Genomic DNA, 23,855 nt, shown 5'->3' with positions numbered 1-23,855 from the left:
GACTTCAGCTTTCTTTTGTCCATGGCTGAGGGTGTTTTTTTTGTTTGCGTGAATGGCAGCATTGTTATGATACCAACATTCCAGTTTCTGGTCACTTAAAGCATAACCAACACTACGTTTCTCATTGATGTTTATGTTCAGAGAGAAATCGTGTTGAGAACGAGTTAGGACTCATGCTGCAGCCAATTTCTTTCATTCCTAGAGATAATAGAACAAAACGGATAGGGCAGCACTGTTTTTGCATTTCATTTGTTTGTGGGGTTTTTATGGATCATAGTGTGCCTTGATTTTACGCAGCAAAAAAAGTGTACAAGCTAAACGCTATGGTGTTATCAGGGGAGTACTACAGGATGGGTATGCGACGGGAAGTTTGGAGATGCTTGACCGCAACTTAGCTCAAAGCAATCGCGTAGCAACATTTTAGTCTGATTGCTTTATGCGACGGTGTTTGTTGGGTTACCGCTTCAGGTCTCGGAGACCCACAGACAGGTGACGCGCGGGTGCATAGATAGAGTGGGCTAACACCTGTTATATGGAACGCCTCAACGCTGTACAGTTCAAGAAGTTCATGCCTTATTATGGTTGTTGTTTTTTTATTATTTGTTTACAAGTTTATTTATTATTAGGGAATGTATTATGTTCGCCGTTTATATTTGACACTATTTGCTGTGCTTTGTGTGGGTGGTGTTTTCTTTTAAAGTAGCCTACATTTGAATTTCTTCATGTTTCACGTGAAGGATTGATACTTATTTTTTCAGTTCACTATTATTTTGAATAAGTATCCAAGTTTTAAACTCTGCAAAAACCAGGCAAGGTCCCCCCGGTGGGCTGTTCAACCAACAAGCTGTTGAACCTTGCCGCGTGTTCAAATTGTGTGTAGTTAATTTTCTATATAATTCCGTCCGTTTTTGTGTTAAGCGTCCACTTTCTCCATTTTATAACGGCAGTAGGCCTACTCAATTCACTGTATAGGGAACGCCGCCCACTCACCGGTATAGCTAGTGGAACCACATTGAATTATTCACCATGTCTGATGATTCTGCTGTACTTTTGTTCCGTGTCTTTTTAGTTCCAATTCAAATGTACAACTGCTGTCCTTTTTAATCAAGCCGACTGCACAGTGGCCTCTTAAGTGAGCGAGCTGTGTCAGGCAAATACAAAATAAAGGAATTAATAAATATGTTGTGCTGGATTTTTCCCTTTGAACACTGCAAAAATAGGACGTGCCCATGCACCCAATGTGATTGTACAGAGTGCTAACGTTGGACTCTTAATCGCCTCAAGCTAAATGTTACAAGTCACTTTCTGTATCCATCACTTCCTGTAACCGCCGTGTCACTTCATGAAACCAACTGATGTAATATACCATGTACAATGATCTCCACAATACATGCCCAGGGTGAGGTTAAATTATTTATTGTAAGTGAATTTCACCCTCAACAAAATAAAGTTGTCCTATCTTTTGTTTATAAAGTAGAAATGGTTACGTTTGTTTCTTTACAACAATTTTCTGTGAACTTCACACGAGCGTCAAGTAGGCTTGTCTCTACCACATATATATATTAGACTTTATACTGGCCCTTATGATTTACATGCAAAATAAAACACATTTATTTAGCAAATATTCGAATACCAAAGGACAACACAGCTTAAAATATTCTAATGAAAGAGTAAAGGTAACAGAAATAATACTAAATGCACAGTATTGAGTGAGAGAATTCTTGGGTGTCTAGCTGGACTAAGCACTAGATGAAAACGTTCTGGTCAGTTGGATTGAGCCAAGATGACCTCTTCGAACCTTAATCGAACAGATGATAATGACCATGTCAGATTTAGATTCATATGTTATATTATATAACATGTTATTATGGATTGCGGGCCAAACTTGAAACAGGTTATTCTCCTTACCTGACTGGGTATGTGTGGTTTGGTTTGTGCGATCAGGTGGATATCTAAAGGTGACATTATACCACCAGGTGTGAGTGCTACAAGCCTTTTTAAAAATCGGCCTCTTCTGACATCACAAATGGGCGTGTCCACCTAGATCTATGACGCATAGATGAGCAACGTTTTCTACAGTCCACTGGGTAGGCTGGTAGACTGATCTATTCAGCACACATCTAGGTGGACACACCTAATCTAAACGGCTAATCACACTCACACCTGGTGGTGTGATTAGCCGCACATTTAAACTGGTACGGTCAGATACAGTTCAGAGATGAGGTACGGCAGCTCCGCTTAAGGTGAGCTAGTTAGGGTTGGTTAGTTAGGGTGGGTCAGGTGCAGGGTTGGTCAGTAGCGTTGGGCTCACAGGAAGGTGCTCAGGGTGTTCTCCACGGTGGCCAGGTGGAGGTACTCGGGCTGGTAGTGATCCCCTTCCTGCTCCATCTTTATCTGCCTCTGCGGCCGGGGCGTCCTCTTCCTGATGGAGCCCACGGAACGCCGCTCCACACATTCTAGAATCATCTGGGCCAGGTGCTGCCGTAGCCGCTGGAAGTTCTCACTACGGCAACAAGACGTCAACATTATAGAACGCCAATACGACAAAAACACGTCATCACTATGACAACAACCTAAATATGACAATTTAACAACTATATTTCATGAATATGGCAACTATACGACAACAATAGAGCATATATGACAATATAACATCGATACGACAACTATACAACAGCTTTAGAGCATAAATATGAAAAAACAATAACAATACAAAAGAAATTAGACAATGCTAAATCTATAGAACAACATAACCAAAGAGCATTTGTAACTTTTTAAATGCAATTATCTGTTTTGTCAAAATGATTAGAAATGATGAGGAAAAATACACCCACTGTCAAATCGAATCAGTGATTACTTCCCTCTTAGATTAATGTAGTAGTAGTCCATAGAGTTAAAGGAAAGAGAACCAACATTGACAGGATAATGACGATGGTTCCAGTGTTCCAAGTTTATAACCCAACAGTTAAAAGGTTAAACATTTTCCCACGTCATGATGGAATTATATCCGGTCGTTATCTATTACTATTAGATATATTATCTGAGTGCCTGGCCGAAACAAACGGACCAAAATAATATAGATTGGATTATCATGTGAGTACGTGACATGCTCTGCACTCTTTACACACGTGCACTCTGATAATATATGATTTGTACGTTTGTGTGTGTGTGTGTGTGTGTGTGTGTGTGTGTGTGTGTGTGTGTGTGTGTGTGTGTGTGTGTGTGTGTGTGTGTGTGTGTGTGAGAACTGAGAAATGAGGAGAGCAGGAACAGGAAGTGATGACATACGTGGTCGGAGGTGTCGGCAGGTCATAATCCTCTCCCTTCTCGCCCGTCAACCAGTACGTCGATTCTGTGCCCTTACCCTTTAACACACACACACACACACACACACACACACACACACACACACACACACACACACACACACACACACACACACACACACACACACACACACACACACACACACACACACACACACACACACACACTCGTTTATGACATTGTATTTTAGATAATACCTGGCAGATACGATTCTTGCTCTTTGTTCAATCAATTATCTACCAATCTCTCCAGCTCTCTCTCTCTCTGTCTGCATGTCTGTCTATCTATGTCTATCGCCCTCTATCTCACTCGATATCTCTCTGCAGCTGCATGTCCCCCAAGCTGTTAGGAAAGCTTAGCCGTACCTTGAGGACGGTCTCCCCTCTGGCCTCGAACTCAAACTGGCAGCCGGTCCGTCCCAGGATCTTGACGGTGGGTTCGCTCACGTGGATCCTGAGGGCTGGGGGGCACACGTTCCGTTTAGTGAGGAGACATAGGAAGACGTGCATCCACAGACGTCTGTAGTATAAACATACTGTACATAGTGTTTACGAGAATAGCAGACTGATGTCCGCTTGTCCGTCCATCGGAGGTATACTTGTACACATGATTGTGTGCCCAGCTCCCTGTGGATTCCATATTGTACCCTGTAGTATGTGTGTAAGTATAGATAGATATTATATCTATATGAAGGTGCTTACGGTGTCCTGTAGACTCCATGCGGGAGGCGGTGTTCACCGTGTCCCCAAATAAACAATACCGGGGCATCTTCATCCCCACCACTCCTGCTGCACACGAACCTGCGCACACACACACGCGCACACACACACACACACACACACACACACACACACCCACGCACACATACAAACACACACACACACACGCACACACAACGGTCACATCCCAATACAAAACATCTGAGCACATCACTCCACACATAAGCCCAGACACACGTCCCCTGCCCCGCCCCCAGCTCCCCTGCCCCGCCCCCAGCTCCCCTGCCCCGCCCCCAGCTCCCCTGCCTTGCCCCGCCCCCCCTCACCTGAGTGCACGCCGATGCGTATCCAGACGGGGATGCCGGGCAGGTGTCTGAGCTGGAAGGAGCCCATGAAGGCCAGGATGTCCAGCGCCATGCGGCAGATGTCCACCGCGTGCCGGTTCCCGTTGCGCCTGGGCAGCCCCGACGCCACCATGTAGGCGTCGCCGATGGTCTCCACCTGACAACCACCGTCACCACGGCGACCGTTTAGTTACGGGGTTTGAATTTGAAGAGTGAGTGAAGCTCAATGCTAAGTGGTTTAGGGCCCAATTTTAACGGTCTGAAACGAGAAGCGCCAAGCGCAAGTAGCTTTGTGGGCGGTTCTATGGCGATGTTGCTATTTTACCGGCGCATAAATGACTCTTGCGCCCGGCGCAAATCTAAAAAGGGTTGGTCTGAGGTAGCCTAATTACCCGTAGGTGTGGTTTGGGCGTAACGTGCAATAAACCAATGAGAGTGCCATCTCCCATCCCCTTTAAGAGGCATGAGCGCATTTCCATCTGACGAGTTGATATTGAAAAGAACGCTCTGCGCCAGTTGCAAACTAGCAACGACACATGCGTCAGTGTAGGGAGTCAATTGCGCCGGATGCGAGATAGGGCCCTTACACTTCCACTGCATGGGTTGTTAGGTTTGTAAATGTAGTTGATACCAAACCTCTTATAACAATTAGAGACTTTTCACAACAATTGCCCATTTTGGAGTCTCATCACATTTATATTTAGTGCATTTAGCAGACGCTTTTATCCATAACGACTTACATAAGTACATTTGTCAGAAGACAGAGAAACAATATATATCAAAGTCGGTAGAGTAAAGATATTACCAAAGATAAGTACCAAGCATTGACCATCGCTAGGTTAATCCTCATGAAAAGGCAATGGTTGCAAAATAAATGTCAAATGAATAACACGTGAAACATCTGTACTCAGCACTCAGTAACCAAGGTAACGACAGTGGTTTGGTGGAGTACAACATGGCGGCCCCCAGCCTAGAGGCCCCGGGGCGGCGGGGGGGGGCCAGGCTACCTTGTAGACGTCGTGGTGGTCCAGCACGCTGTCGAAGCCCCTGTAGATGTCGCTGAGCATGTCCACCACCTCCATGGGGGTGGAGTACTGGCACAGCGTGGTGAAGCCCACCACGTCGCTGAAGTACACCGTCACCTCGTCGTACAGCTCCGGCTCCACCACCCCCGTCTCCTTCAGACTCTTCACCACCGGCCTGGAGAGGAGAGGAGGGGTGGAGGGAGAGATGGAGAGAGAGAAGGATGGACAGGTGGACGAAAGGGACATATGTAGACAAACAGACAGACAGACAGAAAGACAGCAGTAAGAGAAGGACGGAGAGATAGACAAAGAGACAGAAAGAAAGATCAACAGACAAACCGGAAGAGGGAGAGACAGACGGATGGACAGACAGACAAAACATACCGACGGACACAAGGACACAGTCGACATTCTAATAAATGCTTGCTTCTCTTCAATTACAAACAATGACAGAAACTTAAACTATAACAACAGCGCCCCCTTGCCCCGTCACGTCCACAGGACAGTGGTGGTGGGAGGACGGACCCCCTGGCCCTGAACCCACCCCGGGAGCAGCATGTAGTTGAGGCAGTCGGCCCGGTCGCGCTCTGCCTTGTAGAGGGCCGTCCTCTCCTCCACCAGCAGCTCCAGGTTCTTGGAGTACATCTGCAGCCGGCGGATCAGGTTGTCCATGTAGCTCTCGTTGTCCTTGCTGTGAAGGTTACTGCAGGAGGGAGGGAGCAGGGGAGACAGGAGGGAGGAGGGAGGGGAGGGGAGGGAGAAGGGAGGGAAGGGAGGGAGGAGGGAGGGAGAAGGGAGGGAAGGGAGGGAGGAGGGAGGGAGAAGGGAGGGAGGAGGGAGGGGAGGGGAGGGAGAAGGGAGGGAGGAGGGGAGGGAGGAGGGGAGAGAGAAGGGAGGGAGAAGGGAGGGAGGAGGGAGAAGGGAGGGAGGAGGGGAGGGAGAAGGGAGGGAGGAGGGAGGGAGAAGGGAGGGAGGAGGGAGGGAGGAGGAGGGATGGAGAGCAGAGGTTGGAAGATTGAGAGAGGGGAAAGAGCAGAAGGATAAGGGAAGAGAAGGAACACGTTTGATTTAGTGATTCATTCTGATAAAGCGATCATGGTCGATCTATTTGCAGCAAGTTTAAGTTAATGAAATAGACTTGGAATATACCTGAAGATCTTCCCGAAACAGTTTTCAACCTTTTTGAAATCTGGTCTTTTCTCTGGATCCTCCTCCCAACAGGTTTTTATTAACCGGTATACCTGCAACATGGAGCCAGACATATACACACACACACACACACACACACACACACACACACACACACACACACACACACACACACACAGGCATATACTTTAACTGGGTATGGGTACATTAATTACCCATTAATTAACTAATGGTCTAGTAATCATTTACTAATGGTGATCATGTTAACTAATTGTGTTCAAGTTAACGAAGGTAATGGGGTTCATGTTAGCTAAGCTACTAATTGATACATTATTTAATAGGCTAGGGACCCTAACCCCTGTGTTAATGCATTATAATAATGCTTATTTCTGCACTAGCTAATGGTTTATTATTGTATCCTTATTGTTAAGTGTTACAGCATAAATATATACAGAGTGACACACAAGTACACACACACACACACACACACACACACACCTCTAGTTCTTTTTCCGATGCAGTTTCGAAATTTAGATCAGGTCTGAAGTACGAGATGCTGTCAGGATCCTGCACCCTGGACAACTTCTCTGTTAGGACACACATGGAGTAGCGCTTATGTTATAGGATTATTAGGTTATTAGAATTATGACTTGGCTGAGAAAGGGAAAGGAAGGAAGGAAGGCAGACAGACAGACAGACAGACAGACAGACAGACAGACAGACAGACAGACAGACAGACAGACAGACAGACAGACAGACAGACAGACAGACAGACAGACAGACAGACAGACAGACAGACAGACAGACAGACAGACAGACAGACAGACAGACAGACAGACAGACAGACAGACAGACAGACAGACAGACAGACAGACAGACAGACAGACAGACAGACAGACAGACAGACAGACAGACAGACAGACAGACAGACAGACAGACAGACAGACAGACAGACAGACAGACAGACAGACAGACAGACAGACAGACAGACAGACAGACAGACAGACAGACAGACAGACAGACAGACAGACAGACAGACAGACAGACAGACAGACAGACAGACAGACAGACAGACAGACAGACAGACAGACAGACAGACAGACAGACAGACAGACAGACAGACAGACAGACAGACAGACAGACAGACAGACAGACAGACAGACAGACAGACAGACAGACAGACAGACAGACAGACAGACAGACAGACAGACAGACAGACAGACAGACAGACAGACAGACAGACAGACAGACAGACAGACAGACAGACAGACAGACAGACAGACAGACAGACAGACAGACAGACAGACAGACAGACAGACAGACAGACAGACAGACAGACAGACAGACAGACAGACAGACAGACAGACAGACAGACAGACAGACAGACAGACAGACAGACAGACAGACAGACAGACAGACAGACAGACAGACAGACAGACAGACAGACAGACAGACAGACAGACAGACAGACAGACAGACAGACAGACAGACAGACAGACAGACAGACAGACAGACAGACAGACAGACAGACAGACAGACAGACAGACAGACAGACAGACAGACAGACAGACAGACAGACAGACAGACAGACAGACAGACAGACAGACAGACAGACAGACAGACAGACAGACAGACAGACAGACAGACAGACAGACAGACAGACAGACAGACAGACAGACAGACAGACAGACAGACAGACAGACAGACAGACAGACAGACAGACAGACAGACAGACAGACAGACAGACAGACAGACAGACAGACAGACAGACAGACAGACAGACAGACAGACAGACAGACAGACAGACAGACAGACAGACAGACAGACAGACAGACAGACAGACAGACAGACAGACAGACAGACAGACAGACAGACAGACAGACAGACAGACAGACAGACAGACAGACAGACAGACAGACAGACAGACAGACAGACAGACAGACAGACAGACAGACAGACAGACAGACAGACAGACAGACAGACAGACAGACAGACAGACAGACAGACAGACAGACAGACAGACAGACAGACAGACAGACAGACAGACAGACAGACAGACAGACAGACAGACAGACAGACAGACAGACAGACAGACAGACAGACAGACAGACAGACAGACAGACAGACAGACAGACAGACAGACAGACAGACAGACAGACAGACAGACAGACAGACAGACAGACAGACAGACAGACAGACAGACAGACAGACAGACAGACAGACAGACAGACAGACAGACAGACAGACAGACAGACAGACAGACAGACAGACAGACAGACAGACAGACAGACAGACAGACAGACAGACAGACAGACAGACAGACAGACAGACAGACAGACAGACAGACAGACAGACAGACAGACAGACAGACAGACAGACAGACAGACAGACAGACAGACAGACAGACAGACAGACAGACAGACAGACAGACAGACAGACAGACAGACAGACAGACAGACAGACAGACAGACAGACAGACAGACAGACAGACAGACAGACAGACAGACAGACAGACAGACAGACAGACAGACAGACAGACAGACAGACAGACAGACAGACAGACAGACAGACAGACAGACAGACAGACAGACAGACAGACAGACAGACAGACAGACAGACAGACAGACAGACAGACAGACAGACAGACAGACAGACAGACAGACAGACAGACAGACAGACAGACAGACAGACAGACAGACAGACAGACAGACAGACAGACAGACAGACAGACAGACAGACAGACAGACAGACAGACAGACAGACAGACAGACAGACAGACAGACAGACAGACAGACAGACAGACAGACAGACAGACAGACAGACAGACAGACAGACAGACAGACAGACAGACAGACAGACAGACAGACAGACAGACAGACAGACAGACAGACAGACAGACAGACAGACAGACAGACAGACAGACAGACAGACAGACAGACAGACAGACAGACAGACAGACAGACAGACAGACAGACAGACAGACAGACAGACAGACAGACAGACAGACAGACAGACAGACAGACAGACAGACAGACAGACAGACAGACAGACAGACAGACAGACAGACAGACAGACAGACAGACAGACAGACAGACAGACAGACAGACAGACAGACAGACAGACAGACAGACAGACAGACAGACAGACAGACAGACAGACAGACAGACAGACAGACAGACAGACAGACAGACAGACAGACAGACAGACAGACAGACAGACAGACAGACAGACAGACAGACAGACAGACAGACAGACAGACAGACAGACAGACAGACAGACAGACAGACAGACAGACAGACAGACAGACAGACAGACAGACAGACAGACAGACAGACAGACAGACAGACAGACAGACAGACAGACAGACAGACAGACAGACAGACAGACAGACAGACAGACAGACAGACAGACAGACAGACAGACAGACAGACAGACAGACAGACAGACAGACAGACAGACAGACAGACAGACAGACAGACAGACAGACAGACAGACAGACAGACAGACAGACAGACAGACAGACAGACAGACAGACAGACAGACAGACAGACAGACAGACAGACAGACAGACAGACAGACAGACAGACAGACAGACAGACAGACAGACAGACAGACAGACAGACAGACAGACAGACAGACAGACAGACAGACAGACAGACAGACAGACAGACAGACAGACAGACAGACAGACAGACAGACAGACAGACAGACAGACAGACAGACAGACAGACAGACAGACAGACAGACAGACAGACAGACAGACAGACAGACAGACAGACAGACAGACAGACAGACAGACAGACAGACAGACAGACAGACAGACAGACAGACAGACAGACAGACAGACAGACAGACAGACAGACAGACAGACAGACAGACAGACAGACAGACAGACAGACAGACAGACAGACAGACAGACAGACAGACAGACAGACAGACAGACAGACAGACAGACAGACAGACAGACAGACAGACAGACAGACAGACAGACAGACAGACAGACAGACAGACAGACAGACAGACAGACAGACAGACAGACAGACAGACAGACAGACAGACAGACAGACAGACAGACAGACAGACAGACAGACAGACAGACAGACAGACAGACAGACAGACAGACAGACAGACAGACAGACAGACAGACAGACAGACAGAGAGGGAGACGGACAGACAGAGAGGGAGAGGGAGAGGGAGAGGGAGAGGGAGAGGGAGAGGGGGAGAGGGAGAGGGAGAGGGAGAGAGAGACCTGCCCGGTCAGAGCAGCGCTCTGTATAGAAGGTGCTCTTGCGGAGGACGATCTCCTGGGCGATAATGCTGAAGCTGTAGACGTCTCCCTTCTGGGAGATGCCCTCCTGCCGCAGGTGCTCAGGGGCCGTCCACAGGTCTGGCCGGGTGCGGGGCCACACAGGGAGGAGGAAGAGGAGGAGGAGGAGGAGGGGGGGGAGGAGGAGGATGAGGAGAAAGAGGAGGAGGAGGAGGAGGAGGAGAAAGAGGAGGAGGAGGAGGAGGAGGAGGAGAAAGAGGAGGAGGAGGAGGAGGAGGAGAAAGAGGAGGAGGAGGAGGAGGAGGAGGAGAAAGAGGAGGAGGAGGAGGGGGAGGGGGAGGAGGAGGAGGAGGAGGAGGAGGAGAAAGAGGAGGAGGAGGAGGAGGAGGAGGAGAAAGAGGAGGAGGAGGAGGAGGAGGAGGAGAAAGAGGAGGAGGAGGAGGAGGGGGTAAAAGAGGAGACGACATGACGGGTGACAGGTGAATCTTAAGCAACCATGCCAACAACAGCCTCCAATGCATCCTGCTAAGGCAGAGACAGGGTCATGAATTGTAATTCCCCTTTCTCTTACTTCCTTTGTAGCGGTGCACGCCAGTTAACCGTGCCCGGAGCAGGAAGAATAAGAACGTGACCAGAAGAACAACAAGGAAGACAGGGAGATTAAATATGGAGCCTTTTGACTAAACAACATGTTAAACATGTAACGGAGAAGGATAAAGCCCAAACCCAACAATGCTCTGAAGTCCTGCCCTTTCTCTCGCCCATCATCACACTCATCCTGACGTCACTTCCTGCTCCGTGTAAAGCTCTCGACATCTTTGATACCAACGCAATCATTGTATCGATCACAATCACATCTTCTCTTCCATTGGGCTCCAACGGGGCTCCCACCTCTTCCGGGGCTGAGGATGGTGTTGCAGCCGAAGTCGGTGATCTTCACCACCATGCGGTTGTCCACCACACAGTTGGTGGACTTGAGGCGTCCGTGGACCTGTATGTTGCTGGCGTGGAGGTACGACATCCCCTGCAACGGAGGCAAGACTCGTACTGAGGACACGGAGCAGTCAGGGTTTTACAGCACATTGCATTTGGTTTGATTGTCATGAATGTGAACACTAGGTAAATACAAAATAAAATACTTTGGACTTTAAAGTGTATGTTGATTACTTTAACACCCTGTTATTTATGTAGAATATATTTTTTTTTTACATCAAATGGTTGTTTCTTTTACTTTTACTAGAGAATACCCTAATAATAAAGTTTTTGTTTCAGGAGGAATAACAATAAAGAATGATTCTTGGGATAGGATTGTTCAGAATTAAATCTTGGCTCCTATTAATTCATTCACAAGTTAGGGCTTAATGTAATCTTATCTTTGATAAGATAACATTACTAAATGTTGTGTACAGCATATAATATATCCGATGATACAACGATTGGTACGGTCCAGTGAAAGAGGCTGGTGGTGACATAAGGGTTTTTTCAGCTCTGACAGGACTACTCGTATTTACATTGCGCTCTGAACACATGTCCTATGGCTCTCTCGTGGGATCACGATGACACACTTCCATATGACGTAGATTCACACGCAGCCTTCAGCTGTGAAAAAAAATCGACTCTCTGTTGCCATCAAAACTGTTCGTCCGTTACCTTGCTGATGTCGTACATCACAGAGATCTTGAACTCCCAGTCCATGAAAGTCCCTTCTGGGTAGGACACCTTATCGTTCAGCACGTACTGAGGAGACGGATCAATGATGAGTGGCAAATTCTCCTGTACAGTAAGAGTACAGGAGAGTCTCTCGCAGGACATTAAACTAAAGTTTTCACAAAAAATAATATGAAAATGTCTTGATATGCTGTTGTGCATTCATGCCATACATGTAATCATCTCTCCCCAGCATACGATTAAAGAAATACATTTATGACATTAATGGCACAAATATTGGCTGCCTCGGACGGTCTCTATTGATTAGTGAGGTTCCTAACTGAGCGTCGGACGGCTGGGCCGAACAGCGCCCGTGGGACCCCCGCTCACCCTGAGGGAGCCCCTCTCTCCGTACTCCAGCACGGCGAACACCCCCTGCTCCAGCTGCACCGTGCCGTAGAACTTGGTCAGGTTGTAGTAGTCAATCAGCAGCATCTGGCGGGAAGACATTATTACTGTCACCTGGGACACGTGTGTGTGTGTGTGTGTGTGTGTGTGTGTGTGTGTGTGTGTGTGTGTGTGTGTGTGTGTGTGTGTGTGTGTGTGTGTGTGTGTGTGTGTGTGTGTGTGTGTGTCTCTCTTACTGAGTTCAGCTCAATTCTCTGTGGCTCGTCAAAGTTCCCATCCGAGTGCTTCAGCTCCTTTAGAATAACAACCTGGACCCATGACAACGGTATCAGAATTGCATTTGCTGAATAACGTTGATTCTTTACAGGGCAGAAGTTGTCAATTACACAATCGATTAATAATTTGGTGTATGTAACTTGTGTCTCAAATTAGCTTTCTTTGACATGAGGCCAAGTAATTATTTCATAAGTTGTGACAGACAATCTGCCCCATATTTGCACATTGGATCCACTAATGAATGAATCATCACTCCATCTTAATTTGCCTTTGCATTAATGTATTCATTCAAGTGTGTGTCATTTACCTAATTGTGTTTCATAATAAAATAGCCATAAAGATAATAACCTTTTTGTCGTAGCGTCCACAACGGATCTTGTAATTCGTCTCTTTCCTCTCATCGTCGATCTAAACGGGCAGAAAATATGAAAATATAATAGTCATGCTCACTTTTACTCCTGTGGGCCGTGCACCCTCCTCATTCTTATATATTTTTGTGGATCTCCTCTCTCTTTTACTTCAGGGACCCCCTGACCCCGTGACCCTTTGACCTCTGACCTTGAGGGAGATAACGTTGTGCTCCTTCTGCTCCATCAGTGTGATGCGGTCGGACGGGATGTGGGACCACCTCTTCCTGGTCCGACGCTCCCGTCGGTTCTGCCTGAACACACACACACACACACACACACACACACACACACACACACACACACACACACACACACACACACACACACACACACACACACACACACACACACACACACACCATTGATAACTAACCCCTCTAACCCAACTAACCTATTCCCACATTGGTTAACTTAAGGCTGATTAATCAGAGTAAGGCAATACGCCCGTTAAGGTATGGATACACTATTTACCGTGTTAACATTGACAATAATTTCAGTGAAAGTGTCCTAATCGGAAGTTGAATAGTGGTGAACTACAATAATGATTGCTTATTAGTAGTGTGTTCTGGGGATAAATCAACTCGCTTTATGGAACTAACGTGAGTAACGAAATAATTCCAGTGACTGTCTTTATCTGGTTGGCTGAGTAGTGTTCATGTAAACATGCTGTTTCATCATCATCATTAGGGTTATCTTATCAGCCAATAGCACTGCGATGACTCACACCCGCATTGCTCTTCTTGACCTCATTGACTTGACCTATTTCAATTGGCTGTTGCTAACCTGTAGAAGATGAAGGCAATGGTTGCCACCACTACCACGGTAACCGACAGAACGATGACGATGATGCCATTAGTACTCATTACTGGGGGGGTCGACAGCCAGAGAGGAGAAGAGGAAGAAGAAAAAAATGATAATCTGTTTAGTTGTTGCTAGGGGACAGGGGAGACACGAAGTACAGGGAATCCGACCTGAGATTAAATAAGAAAACATTAAAGTCCCGACAGAAAATAAAAATTTCAAGAAAGAAGTAACCTCATTTATTAAATCTTATGTGTCCATTTGTGACACCGACATATCATTGCTCCATTTTTAGGCCATAAAAACACTTATCTGTCTGGAGTTTGATCTTCTAATGATCAGGTGCGTGCGTGCGTGCGTGCGTGCGTGCGTGCGAACACATACCCCGGTATGGCGTAGCGTACGGAAGTTTATTCCCCCAGATAAAAGTTGGGTTTGAAGTGTTCAGCTTGGTGGTATTGTACATCGTGTTGAACGCGAATAAGGTTCCATACTAAAAAAAAATCACATGACAACATGCTCATAAACGTTCATGACGTCAAAGCACAAAGATTTCACAATGACTTTTAATAGGCTAATAGGTGACTTCTACTTACTGAAACCTGGCAACAACCCAATGAATTTTTCTCCCTCAACCAAGCATCTCCCCCTGGTTTCAGCTACATCGCCAAACCCCGCCCCTCTCGCCGTGGAGGTGGTCTCGCCGTCATACATAAAGGGACCTATTTGATTAAAGAACTCACCCTCCCTTTAGTAATATCATCCTTTGAATTCATTGCTTTCAAAGCCCCCTCCGCCACAACAGTTATCCTCATCTACCGGCCACCCAAACCTCATCCCTCATTCCTCTCTGACTTCACTGAACTCCTCACACTAGCATCAACCCTCTCTCCACGTCTGCTGTTACTTGGTGATTTTAATATCCACATGGACTCCCCCACTTGCAAGCTCTCATTTGAATTCACCACTTTATTGGAAAATTTCTCTCTCGCCCAACATGTCACCTCCCCCACCCATGACAAAGGACACATCCTTGACCTTGTCTGCTCCATTAATCTCCCTGTACTTGACCTCCGGCCATGCCCCTTTCCCCTCTCTGATCACAACCTTTTACGGTTCTCCATCCTCTCCCCCATCTCCCGCCCCCGCCCCCTTAGAGAAATCACCTTCCGTAACCTAAAATCCATCGACCCCCACCATCTCTCTGACCTGCTCTCCTCCACCCTCCCCCTCGACTCAACCCTCATCTCACCTGATGAGCTCACAAACCACCTTAATGCTACCCTGTCTTCCTCCCTCAACACTCTGGTCCCCCTCAAAGCCAAAACTGTCTCCTTTAATACCTCCTCACCCTGGTTTACACCTGCACTCCGCAAATTGAAACAAACCGGCCGCCAACTCGAACGACTCTCCAAAAAAACCTCACTCACGGTCCACCATCAAGCCTACAAACTCCACCTCACTGCCTACAAAGACGCCCTCACCGCCGCCAAGTCTGCATACCTCTCCGCCATCTTTTCTGACCCCTGTCAAAACCCCAGCACCCTCTTCTCCACAGTGAGCAACCTCCTCAAACCGCGGACCAGCGCCCTCTCCACCTCCACCCCAGATCTCTGCAACTCATTCCTCCAGTTCTTCGCCGACAAAATCACTGCAATCAACCATTCACTATTCCCTGTACATAACCCCCCTGCACACTCAATGGCCTCTCCCCTACCCATCTCTCTGGACCTCCCAACACCTCCTCCCCATTGCCGTCTCACCCACTTTGACCTGATTACCCCTCCTGCACTCTCCAAACTTATAGGCTCCTCCAAACCTACTACCTGCTCCCTCGATCCCCTCCCCACTCCCCTGCTCAAGTCCTGCCTCCCCGTTCTCTGCCCTTACCTCACTAAGCTCTTCAACTCCTCACTGTCCCATGGAACTGTCCCCTCTGCCTTCAAATCTGCTGCTGTCACCCCCACCCTCAAGAAACCTGGTCTCGACCCCTCCTCCCTCAGTAACTACCGCCCAATCTCCAACCTCTCCTTCCTCTCCAAAACCCTTGAACGCATCGTCACCACACAACTCCAATCCCATCTCCACGCCAATAACCTTTTTGAATCCCTCCAATCTGGCTTCCGCCCCCTCCACAGCACAGAAACCGCTCTCCTCAAAGTCCTCAATGACCTCCTCATCTCTGCCGACTCTGGTTCCCTCAACTTCCTCATCCTCCTTGATCTGAGTGCAGCCTTCGATACTGTAAACCACACCATCCTGCTCACCAGAATCAGCAACCTCGGAATCGAAGGAACTGCACTTAGCTGGCTTCACTCCTACCTCTCCGACAGATCTCACTTCATCTCCCTCCACAACCACACATCTGCCACAGCCACCGTCACACAAGGTGTTCCCCAAGGTTCTGTACTTGGCCCCCTCCTCTTCATCATCTACCTCCTCCCCCTTGGTCAATTACTCCGCCATTTCTCCATGGACTACCACTGCTACGCCGACGACACCCAGATTTACCTCAGCACCAAATCCCCCCACAACCCCCCCCTCTCCCACATTGAAACCTGCCTGTCTTCACTCACTCTCTGGATGCAAAATAACTTCCTGAAACTTAACAGCAACAAAACTGAACTCCTCCTCATTGGCTCCAAATCCACCCTCAGTAAACTTGCAAACCCCCCCACACTCACTATCGACGGCACCACGGTCTCCCCCTCCCCCCAGGCCCGCAACCTTGGCGTAATCTTTGATTCCAACCTCTCCCTTGAATCCCACATCCGCCACACTGTCAAAACCTCCTTCTATCACCTCCGTAATATTGCAAAGATCAGATCCTCCCTCACACCCCACGCTGCAGAAAGACTCATCCATGCCTTCATCTCCTCCCGCCTTGATTATTGCAATTCACTCCTCGCCGGCATCTCCACCACCTCCATCAACAGACTCCAACTGGTCCAGAATGCAGCAGCCCGTCTCCTCACTCATACTAAAGCGTGGCACCACATCACCCCAGTCCTCAAGAATCTCCACTGGCTCCCCATCTCACATCGGATCCACTACAAACTCCTGGTCCTCACTTACAAAGCCCTCCACCATTTGGCCCCCCCATATCTCTCTGATCTTCTCTCCCTCTACCAACCCCCCCGGGCCCTCAGATCCTCCTCAGCCGGTCTCCTCTCCACCCACACATCAAAACTCCACAGCCTAGGTGACAGAGCCTTCTCCAGGACATCTCCCAGGCTCTGGAACTCCCTCCCCCAACATATTCGTGACTCTGAGTCCCTCACCATCTTCCAGTCCCGCCTCAAGACTCATCTCTTCTCCTCTGCCTACCCCTAGATCACTCACTATCCCTAGCCCCATCAACTTTTTTTTTTGTTTATCTATTTTTGTGCCCCTATGTAAAGCGCTTTGAGTACGTGAAAAGCGCTATATAAATTGAATCTATTATTATTATTATTATTATTATAGGGACGAAGAGAGCAGAGGCTCATAAAGCTACCTATGGGTCTTTAGCCGTGCCAGTGGCCACCGTAACGCGACAACATACACCTGCGCTCGCCCCCACTATCACACCTCTGGTATTATGCCTATACATAATAAAATAAGAGTTATTATTATCTGAATATTACAGATCATCAGATGAGTTACCTTTTTGGTTTCGGTGGTGTAAATGACCGAGAAGTTCACATCCCTGTCTCCATGCTCGTCAAGCTTGTAGGTCCCACCAATACCTGGACAGGTGAGGCAGGAGATCAACAACAACAAACCACTAGCAGCACAATGGGCCATATAGCGCCTCCACTTGACCCTTGCCCTCAGCAATGACCAATTAAAGCCCAATGTAGAATGTCTCCAATCATGGGAAGTGGTTTCCGTTTTTTCTGTATTTATGCATTTAAATATCTCATAAAATGATACAAAGTACGTAATTAGAATTTGACATGATTTGTTGAAGTCCATTACATCTATGCAACTGTCTTAATTTTCACTTGAATGCTTATATCGCTGTATCAGTTAAAATATTCTATGTTATTTTTGGGGAGGGTAATGTTATTGGTGTCTTGATACAAAACATGAATTTTACCAATCTATTATTTCTTGTATTGTCCATATTCTTACCATTAAAGGTGATGTTCCTGAAGTAGCTGTGATTGATGGACTGCATGTCACTGCCTTCTCCAAGTTCTCCCCAGATCTTCCTCATCACTTCCCCGACGAGGAGCACTGAGTCATGATAAGCTGCCATGTAGTCATTCATCTGGACAGAAAAGAAAGGCACAGATTCAATGTCAAATCACAACCGTCATTACACCAAAAAAGATAAGAAAATGATAAATAGATAAATAATTAAAAACTAAACATTTACTAGTACATTTCCTCACATATAACACCAATGAATCAGTCAGAGAATGCTATTTTAACAAAATAGGTCAAGTTTGCATGTGCTTTGAAAAACATTTCCCCATACATTTCCGCACACAGTGAAACAGTGCGCTCATCAACGAACCCATCTGGATGTTAAACATTGCTGCTCTCACCACCGTGGTGTTGTCGCTCAGGTCCATGTCCACTTTGTAGTGCCTGACGTCCGGCATGGTCAGCACCAGCACGTTCTCCATGAAGGGCAGGGACGTGGCGTTTCTGTAATACTCATCACTGGTGAACCAGGAGACCCAGGGACACAGCGTTAGGGGACACCTAGCAGCCGCACGCACACCGTCGCGTGCGTGCGCCTCTTTGCCTCGGACTGTGCCTAACATGAAGCCCTCGACCTTGGCAGGCTGTAGCTTGCCACTTCTTGCCTTCTGAGTGTGAGTGAGTTTGTGAACGCGCGTGAGTGTGTGTGTGTGTGTGTGTGCGTGTGCGTGTGCGTGTGCGTGTGTGTGTGTGTGTGTGTGCTTGCGTGCGTCAGTTGTGTACATCAGTGTTGTCTGTTTATCAAAGTAGAAAGTGGGGGAGGACAGGCTGAAAGGAGGGAGGAAACAGAGCCAGGGAAAGAGGGGGAGAAGAGGGACTGACTTGTAAAGGTCGATCAGCAAGAAGAGGATGTCTTTGCTGTTGGCCTCCGCCGTGTTGTTCTTCATCTCCTGCATGTCAGCCGGGGATCCGCACGCGATGAACACTGCCATCCAATCAGAAGTGACAGCGAGAGGTAGTTGAACAGAGCTGAACGTAGGTCGATGTTTACATGGAGCAGACTCAAGTGATGGGTGTGATGGGAGGGGATGAACGCGTCCCACGGCTCTGTCCTGCAGGCGAATCGCTCAATGCTGCTGCATTCGTTTTGTGTTTAAATCGGGATTAAGCGACGACGGGGAAACGCTCCTGCTAACTTCAGGCGGCAACAACAATGCAAATATCTTATATCTATTTATGTTGGATTCATTGGGTCAAATATCTCCACAGAGCAACATGGCAGACTCACGGTTGCTGGTCCGGTTCTGGGGGTTGCGCAGCGTTGATTGGAGCTCCCACGGCTCACGAAGAACATGAAGGTGAACCTCTCTAAAGAAATCTGCTATGTTGGCCTCCAGGGCGCCTATATACCTGAACACAAGGTGTGAGGAACGGTTTTACTACAGACCCGTTCAGCGGACGCCCTTAGGCTCCGTTAATGAGCAGCTCGGGCGATGTGGCTAAAGGAGGTCTACAGGTAGGCTCTTTGAAGTATAGATTCAGCCATCCCATACATATGATAGACAGATGGGCGGACGGACAGACAGACAGACAGACAGACAGACAGACAGACAGACAGACAGACAGACAGACAGACAAACCCAGCCCCTAATCCCCCTGTCACCAGGCGGTTAAATCCAAACCCGCTCACCAGAAGCAGTCCTCGGTGTTGACCTTCTTCTTGTAGACGTAGGCGGAGTCCCACAAGGGCTTCACCTTGTGGTTGAACTTCCAGAAATGGGTGAAGAAGTTGGACACCTTGCGCGCCGGCGGCAGGACCCGTTGCAAGTTGGGCTTGTTGTCGCAGGACAAGCTGAACCCCCCCGCCGAGATAATGGGCATGCTGAGCTGCAGACCGCTCTCCGTGCTGGCAGGGGGGGAGCACACCCAGAGAGCCATGGGACCACGGAGAAACAACAGGTCGATGGGGGTCACAGGGTGCAGGGGGGGAGGTAAGGGGGTGGGAGGATGGGGAGGTTGGAGAGAGTCAGAAAGGTGGCAGGAGCAACGTGGAGAAACAGGAGGACAAGAATGGAGGGCAGAGGGAACCACTTACTCCACCATCTGGAAGACGGCAAAGTTGCACGAGGGGCCCAGTATGGCACACCCCACCTCCCCTGAGTCCTGTGGAAGAAGAGCCAGACAGAATCACTCAGACCTGATGGGCTGAGCAGTGGAACAGGGCAGGGATGTACCAGATCAGGTGTTTACTGTGGCAGGATGTCAGAAGCAATCAGTTCACATACACATAAGAAACCTGCGTAATGACTGTCTGACACCCTGTGCGCTCACAGCACGGCAAGTCCAACAGAGAGTTGATATTTTGCACTAGACTATGTTACCCCATTCTTTTAAGTAAACCATAATGTTTTTACGCAACTGTGAAATGGACTGTATTTAGAGTGGAGTTCTCTAACAAGGGGCACTCAAACACTCAAAAGCTTCACAATGACCTTCACCCATTAATACACCGATGGCTGAGTGGACCGCTGATACCAACTCAACTCACAATTGTCTGTGATATTATTATAGTCAACAATCAATTGCCCGCCCACATTGCTTTCAGTGAGCGGGAGTACCTGCCTTGATGGGCAAAGTCCTTTAGCCAATCGGTGTAACAAAATATGTGGAGCCATCACAATGCGCAGTTCCAAACAATGAAAACGTTTTTTTCCAGCGAGAAATGTTGCTCGTACCTACTCATAAACTCATAAACTCTTAAGGTTTTGTGTCTTTTCTGCCGTGCCAGTTTTGCCAGTTTGCCCTGATTGGCCCAGGACAACATTGTAATTCAGGAGATGGGCAGCGGGAGGTGCAGACTGATCCGTGTAGCTAAACAGAGCTGGAGGGCCTCCAGGCTGTGGGGATCACTCACGTTGAGTCTCTTCACGGCCTCCACACCCCTACACGTGCTGCTGCCACATCCTTTCATACGGTAGAGTCTCGAGTCGAAGGGACTGAAGAGGGCTGTGACGTTCTGGCTCACGTCTAATGGTGGCACAACAGACAGAACAGAGCACAGGAAGTTATTCAAATATTTTAAACATTAAATAAGACCATATTTAACTATCCAGCCCTCTCTGGCGTATGATGGATAGATAGCAGAATAGAAATACAGACAGACACAGACACAAAAATGGACACAGAGAGACAGACAGACATACAGACTTAAATATTATAGGTTATGTGTTATTAATTGCTAATGTTATGCTTGAATTTACAAATAGATAGTAATATTTTTCCTGGAAGTGCAAAGTAAATTTGTGTCTAGTATAGTAGTTGTTGTATTTATATTATTTGTGTGCTGCCTCTTTACCTAGCTCATTGTGTGTGTTGTAAGTTACGTGTGTTCTTTGTCATTAATTGTGAATATGTCAACCCTTCAATTGAAATAATCCTCTCTCTCTCTCTCTCTCTCTCTCTCTCTCTCTCTCTCTCTCTCTCTCTCTCTCTCTCTCTCTCTCTCTCTCTCTCTCTCTCTCTCTCTCTCTCTCTCTCTCTCTCTCTCTCTCTCTCTCTCTCTCTCTCTCTCTCTCTCAAGCAGCATTCATGGATCTCTTGCCACTAGAGGGCAGTAGTGCACTCCAGCTATTTGACGCTATTTGACAAAAGTTGCTTTATGAGGTTGTTATTCAAAAATGGAAGGGATTGCATGAGAGAGCATGGGAGATCCCTGTTTCTTTCGGGCTTTTTTGTTTTAAATCAAAATAAGCTATATATTGTGATGTTTTCTCTATGTACTTCGACTCCATATTTACGTGTGCACACACACACACACACACACACACACACACACACACACACACACACACACACACACACACACACACACACACACACACATTCGCGTATACAGGTGCAGTGCAGAGTAATGGCAATATAAAATGTTTTCTAATATGTGGTGGTGAGTTAGGTCCCCCCCTGCACTGTAAGCGGCTTTGGGTCATTGAAAAGCGCTATATAAATATAGTGAATTATTATTAGTAGTAGTATTATGTTCCAATTTTTCGTCAATGACTAATGGATAAATATCACAATTAATTGTTTTAGATATGTTAAGTATAAGGAATAGGCCCATGCTTGACAGGGCTATAAAATCACTTACCAGCCGCAGCGTTGATTCGGGAATTTAGCTCAATTGCCTCTAACACTTTCCCCTTCACAAACTTCATACTCCAGGGAGACTCGTTGTCGTTCAGCAAGACCACGTTGATCAAGCTCCCATTCTTACAATGTTGAATCTTCTGACTGTCACCAAACACCAGATTCAATGTAGACATTATGAGACACAAACGTACGTCCATTTTGAGTTATTCAGCCCTATTGCCCTCCTGGAGAAAACTCACATCCATCGGTGTCTTCCTTAGATATAGGCCTACGCATCTGACGATAATGGTAAATATCCATCAATAGACGTTTCATTGGGATTACATGTGGTCCAAGGTAGAATGTTATCCGCTGTCAAAATAAAAGTTTGATCGTATATACTGTGAGTTTTAGATATACACAAGGAGTATTCAAGAGTCGTGTAGTCTTGGTCTTGGTATTCTTGAGTAGGCCCCTAATCCACGGAGCTGTTGGCCCTTCACACGTAGGCTTACAACTGCCTTCCTGTCTGGTTTGTATCTCTCTTACTGCAGGTTGTCGTTAATGTACAACCAGCATTAGCACAAAGAGCGCACCGTCAAGGTGGGGTTTTGAGTCAAAAGCCCAATAAAGTCACCCATTATAATCCAAAGAAGATCTTTTACTGAGACAACAGGTGTAAAAAAGATAGAAAGGGAAAAAACTAAAAGCACACATATCTTAAATGAATGAAATTAAGGATCACACACGCACACACACACACACACACACACACACACACACACACACACACACACACACACACACACACACACACACACACACACACACACACACATACACACACACACACACACACACACACACACACACACACACACACACACACACACATACACCAAACAATTCTTGGAAATTCGAGAGATGTGTTTCTTGTGTGCTGATCTAGATAGCAGGCCCAATAAAACGGGACAGGCAGGGTCTGCAGTCACTTGGAGCAGGTGAAGGTGAAGCTAGATAAAGTTAAGCAATGTGTGTGTGTGTGTGTGTGTGTGTGTGTGTGTGTGTGTGTGTGTGTGTGTGTGTGTGTGTGTGTGTGTGTGTGTGTGTGTGTGTGTGTGTGTGTGTGTGTGTTTGCTGGTGTGTGACTTTAGAAAGTATTAATCAGGAAGACAGCGTAGGCTAATTGTCAAAAACAGAGAAGTGCAGGGTAACAACATCAG

General features: G+C 47.3%; 1 protein-coding gene across 1 annotated transcript; it reads right to left on the bottom strand.

Moving 5' to 3' along the window:
* Window positions 1-1,400: 1,400 nt before the first annotated feature.
* gucy2cb (guanylate cyclase 2Cb) lies at window positions 1,401-23,115 on the bottom strand. Its single transcript, XM_060037091.1, has 27 exons — window positions 22,652-23,115; window positions 21,422-21,534; window positions 20,603-20,670; window positions 20,198-20,413; window positions 19,796-19,917; window positions 19,390-19,492; window positions 18,909-19,026; window positions 18,490-18,628; window positions 18,019-18,101; window positions 14,758-14,866; window positions 14,356-14,437; window positions 13,721-13,823; window positions 13,511-13,570; window positions 13,123-13,194; window positions 12,869-12,973; window positions 12,482-12,568; window positions 11,723-11,855; window positions 10,814-10,951; window positions 7,063-7,151; window positions 6,565-6,656; window positions 5,960-6,118; window positions 5,398-5,590; window positions 4,373-4,547; window positions 4,029-4,127; window positions 3,693-3,787; window positions 3,289-3,365; window positions 1,401-2,503 (listed from the first exon to the last, which is right to left on the bottom strand). Exons 1-27 carry the CDS (start codon window positions 22,848-22,850, stop codon window positions 2,308-2,310), a joined length of 3,225 nt encoding a protein of 1,074 aa, XP_059893074.1. The 5' UTR covers window positions 22,851-23,115; the 3' UTR covers window positions 1,401-2,307.
* Window positions 23,116-23,855: the final 740 nt, after the last annotated feature.

The sequence above is a fragment of the Gadus macrocephalus genome, chromosome 18 (genome assembly GCF_031168955.1).
Source record: "Gadus macrocephalus chromosome 18, ASM3116895v1".
Lineage (NCBI taxonomy): Eukaryota > Metazoa > Chordata > Actinopteri > Gadiformes > Gadidae > Gadus > Gadus macrocephalus.
The sequence above is the reverse complement of the archived record's forward strand: the minus strand, read 5'-3'. Positions and strand labels throughout refer to the sequence as shown.

Coding starts and splice junctions, on each gene's coding strand:
- gucy2cb (XM_060037091.1), bottom strand. CDS start 22,850: ATGGACGTACGTTTGTGTCTCATAATGTCTACATTGAATCTGGTGTTT. Junction 19,493..19,795: donor CCAGAACCGGACCAGCAACC/GTGAGTCTGCCA, acceptor ATTGGATGGCAG/TGTTCATCGCGTGCGGATCC. Junction 10,952..11,722: donor CATCCTCAGCCCCGGAAGAG/GTGGGAGCCCCG, acceptor GCACCCGGCCAG/ACCTGTGGACGGCCCCTGAG.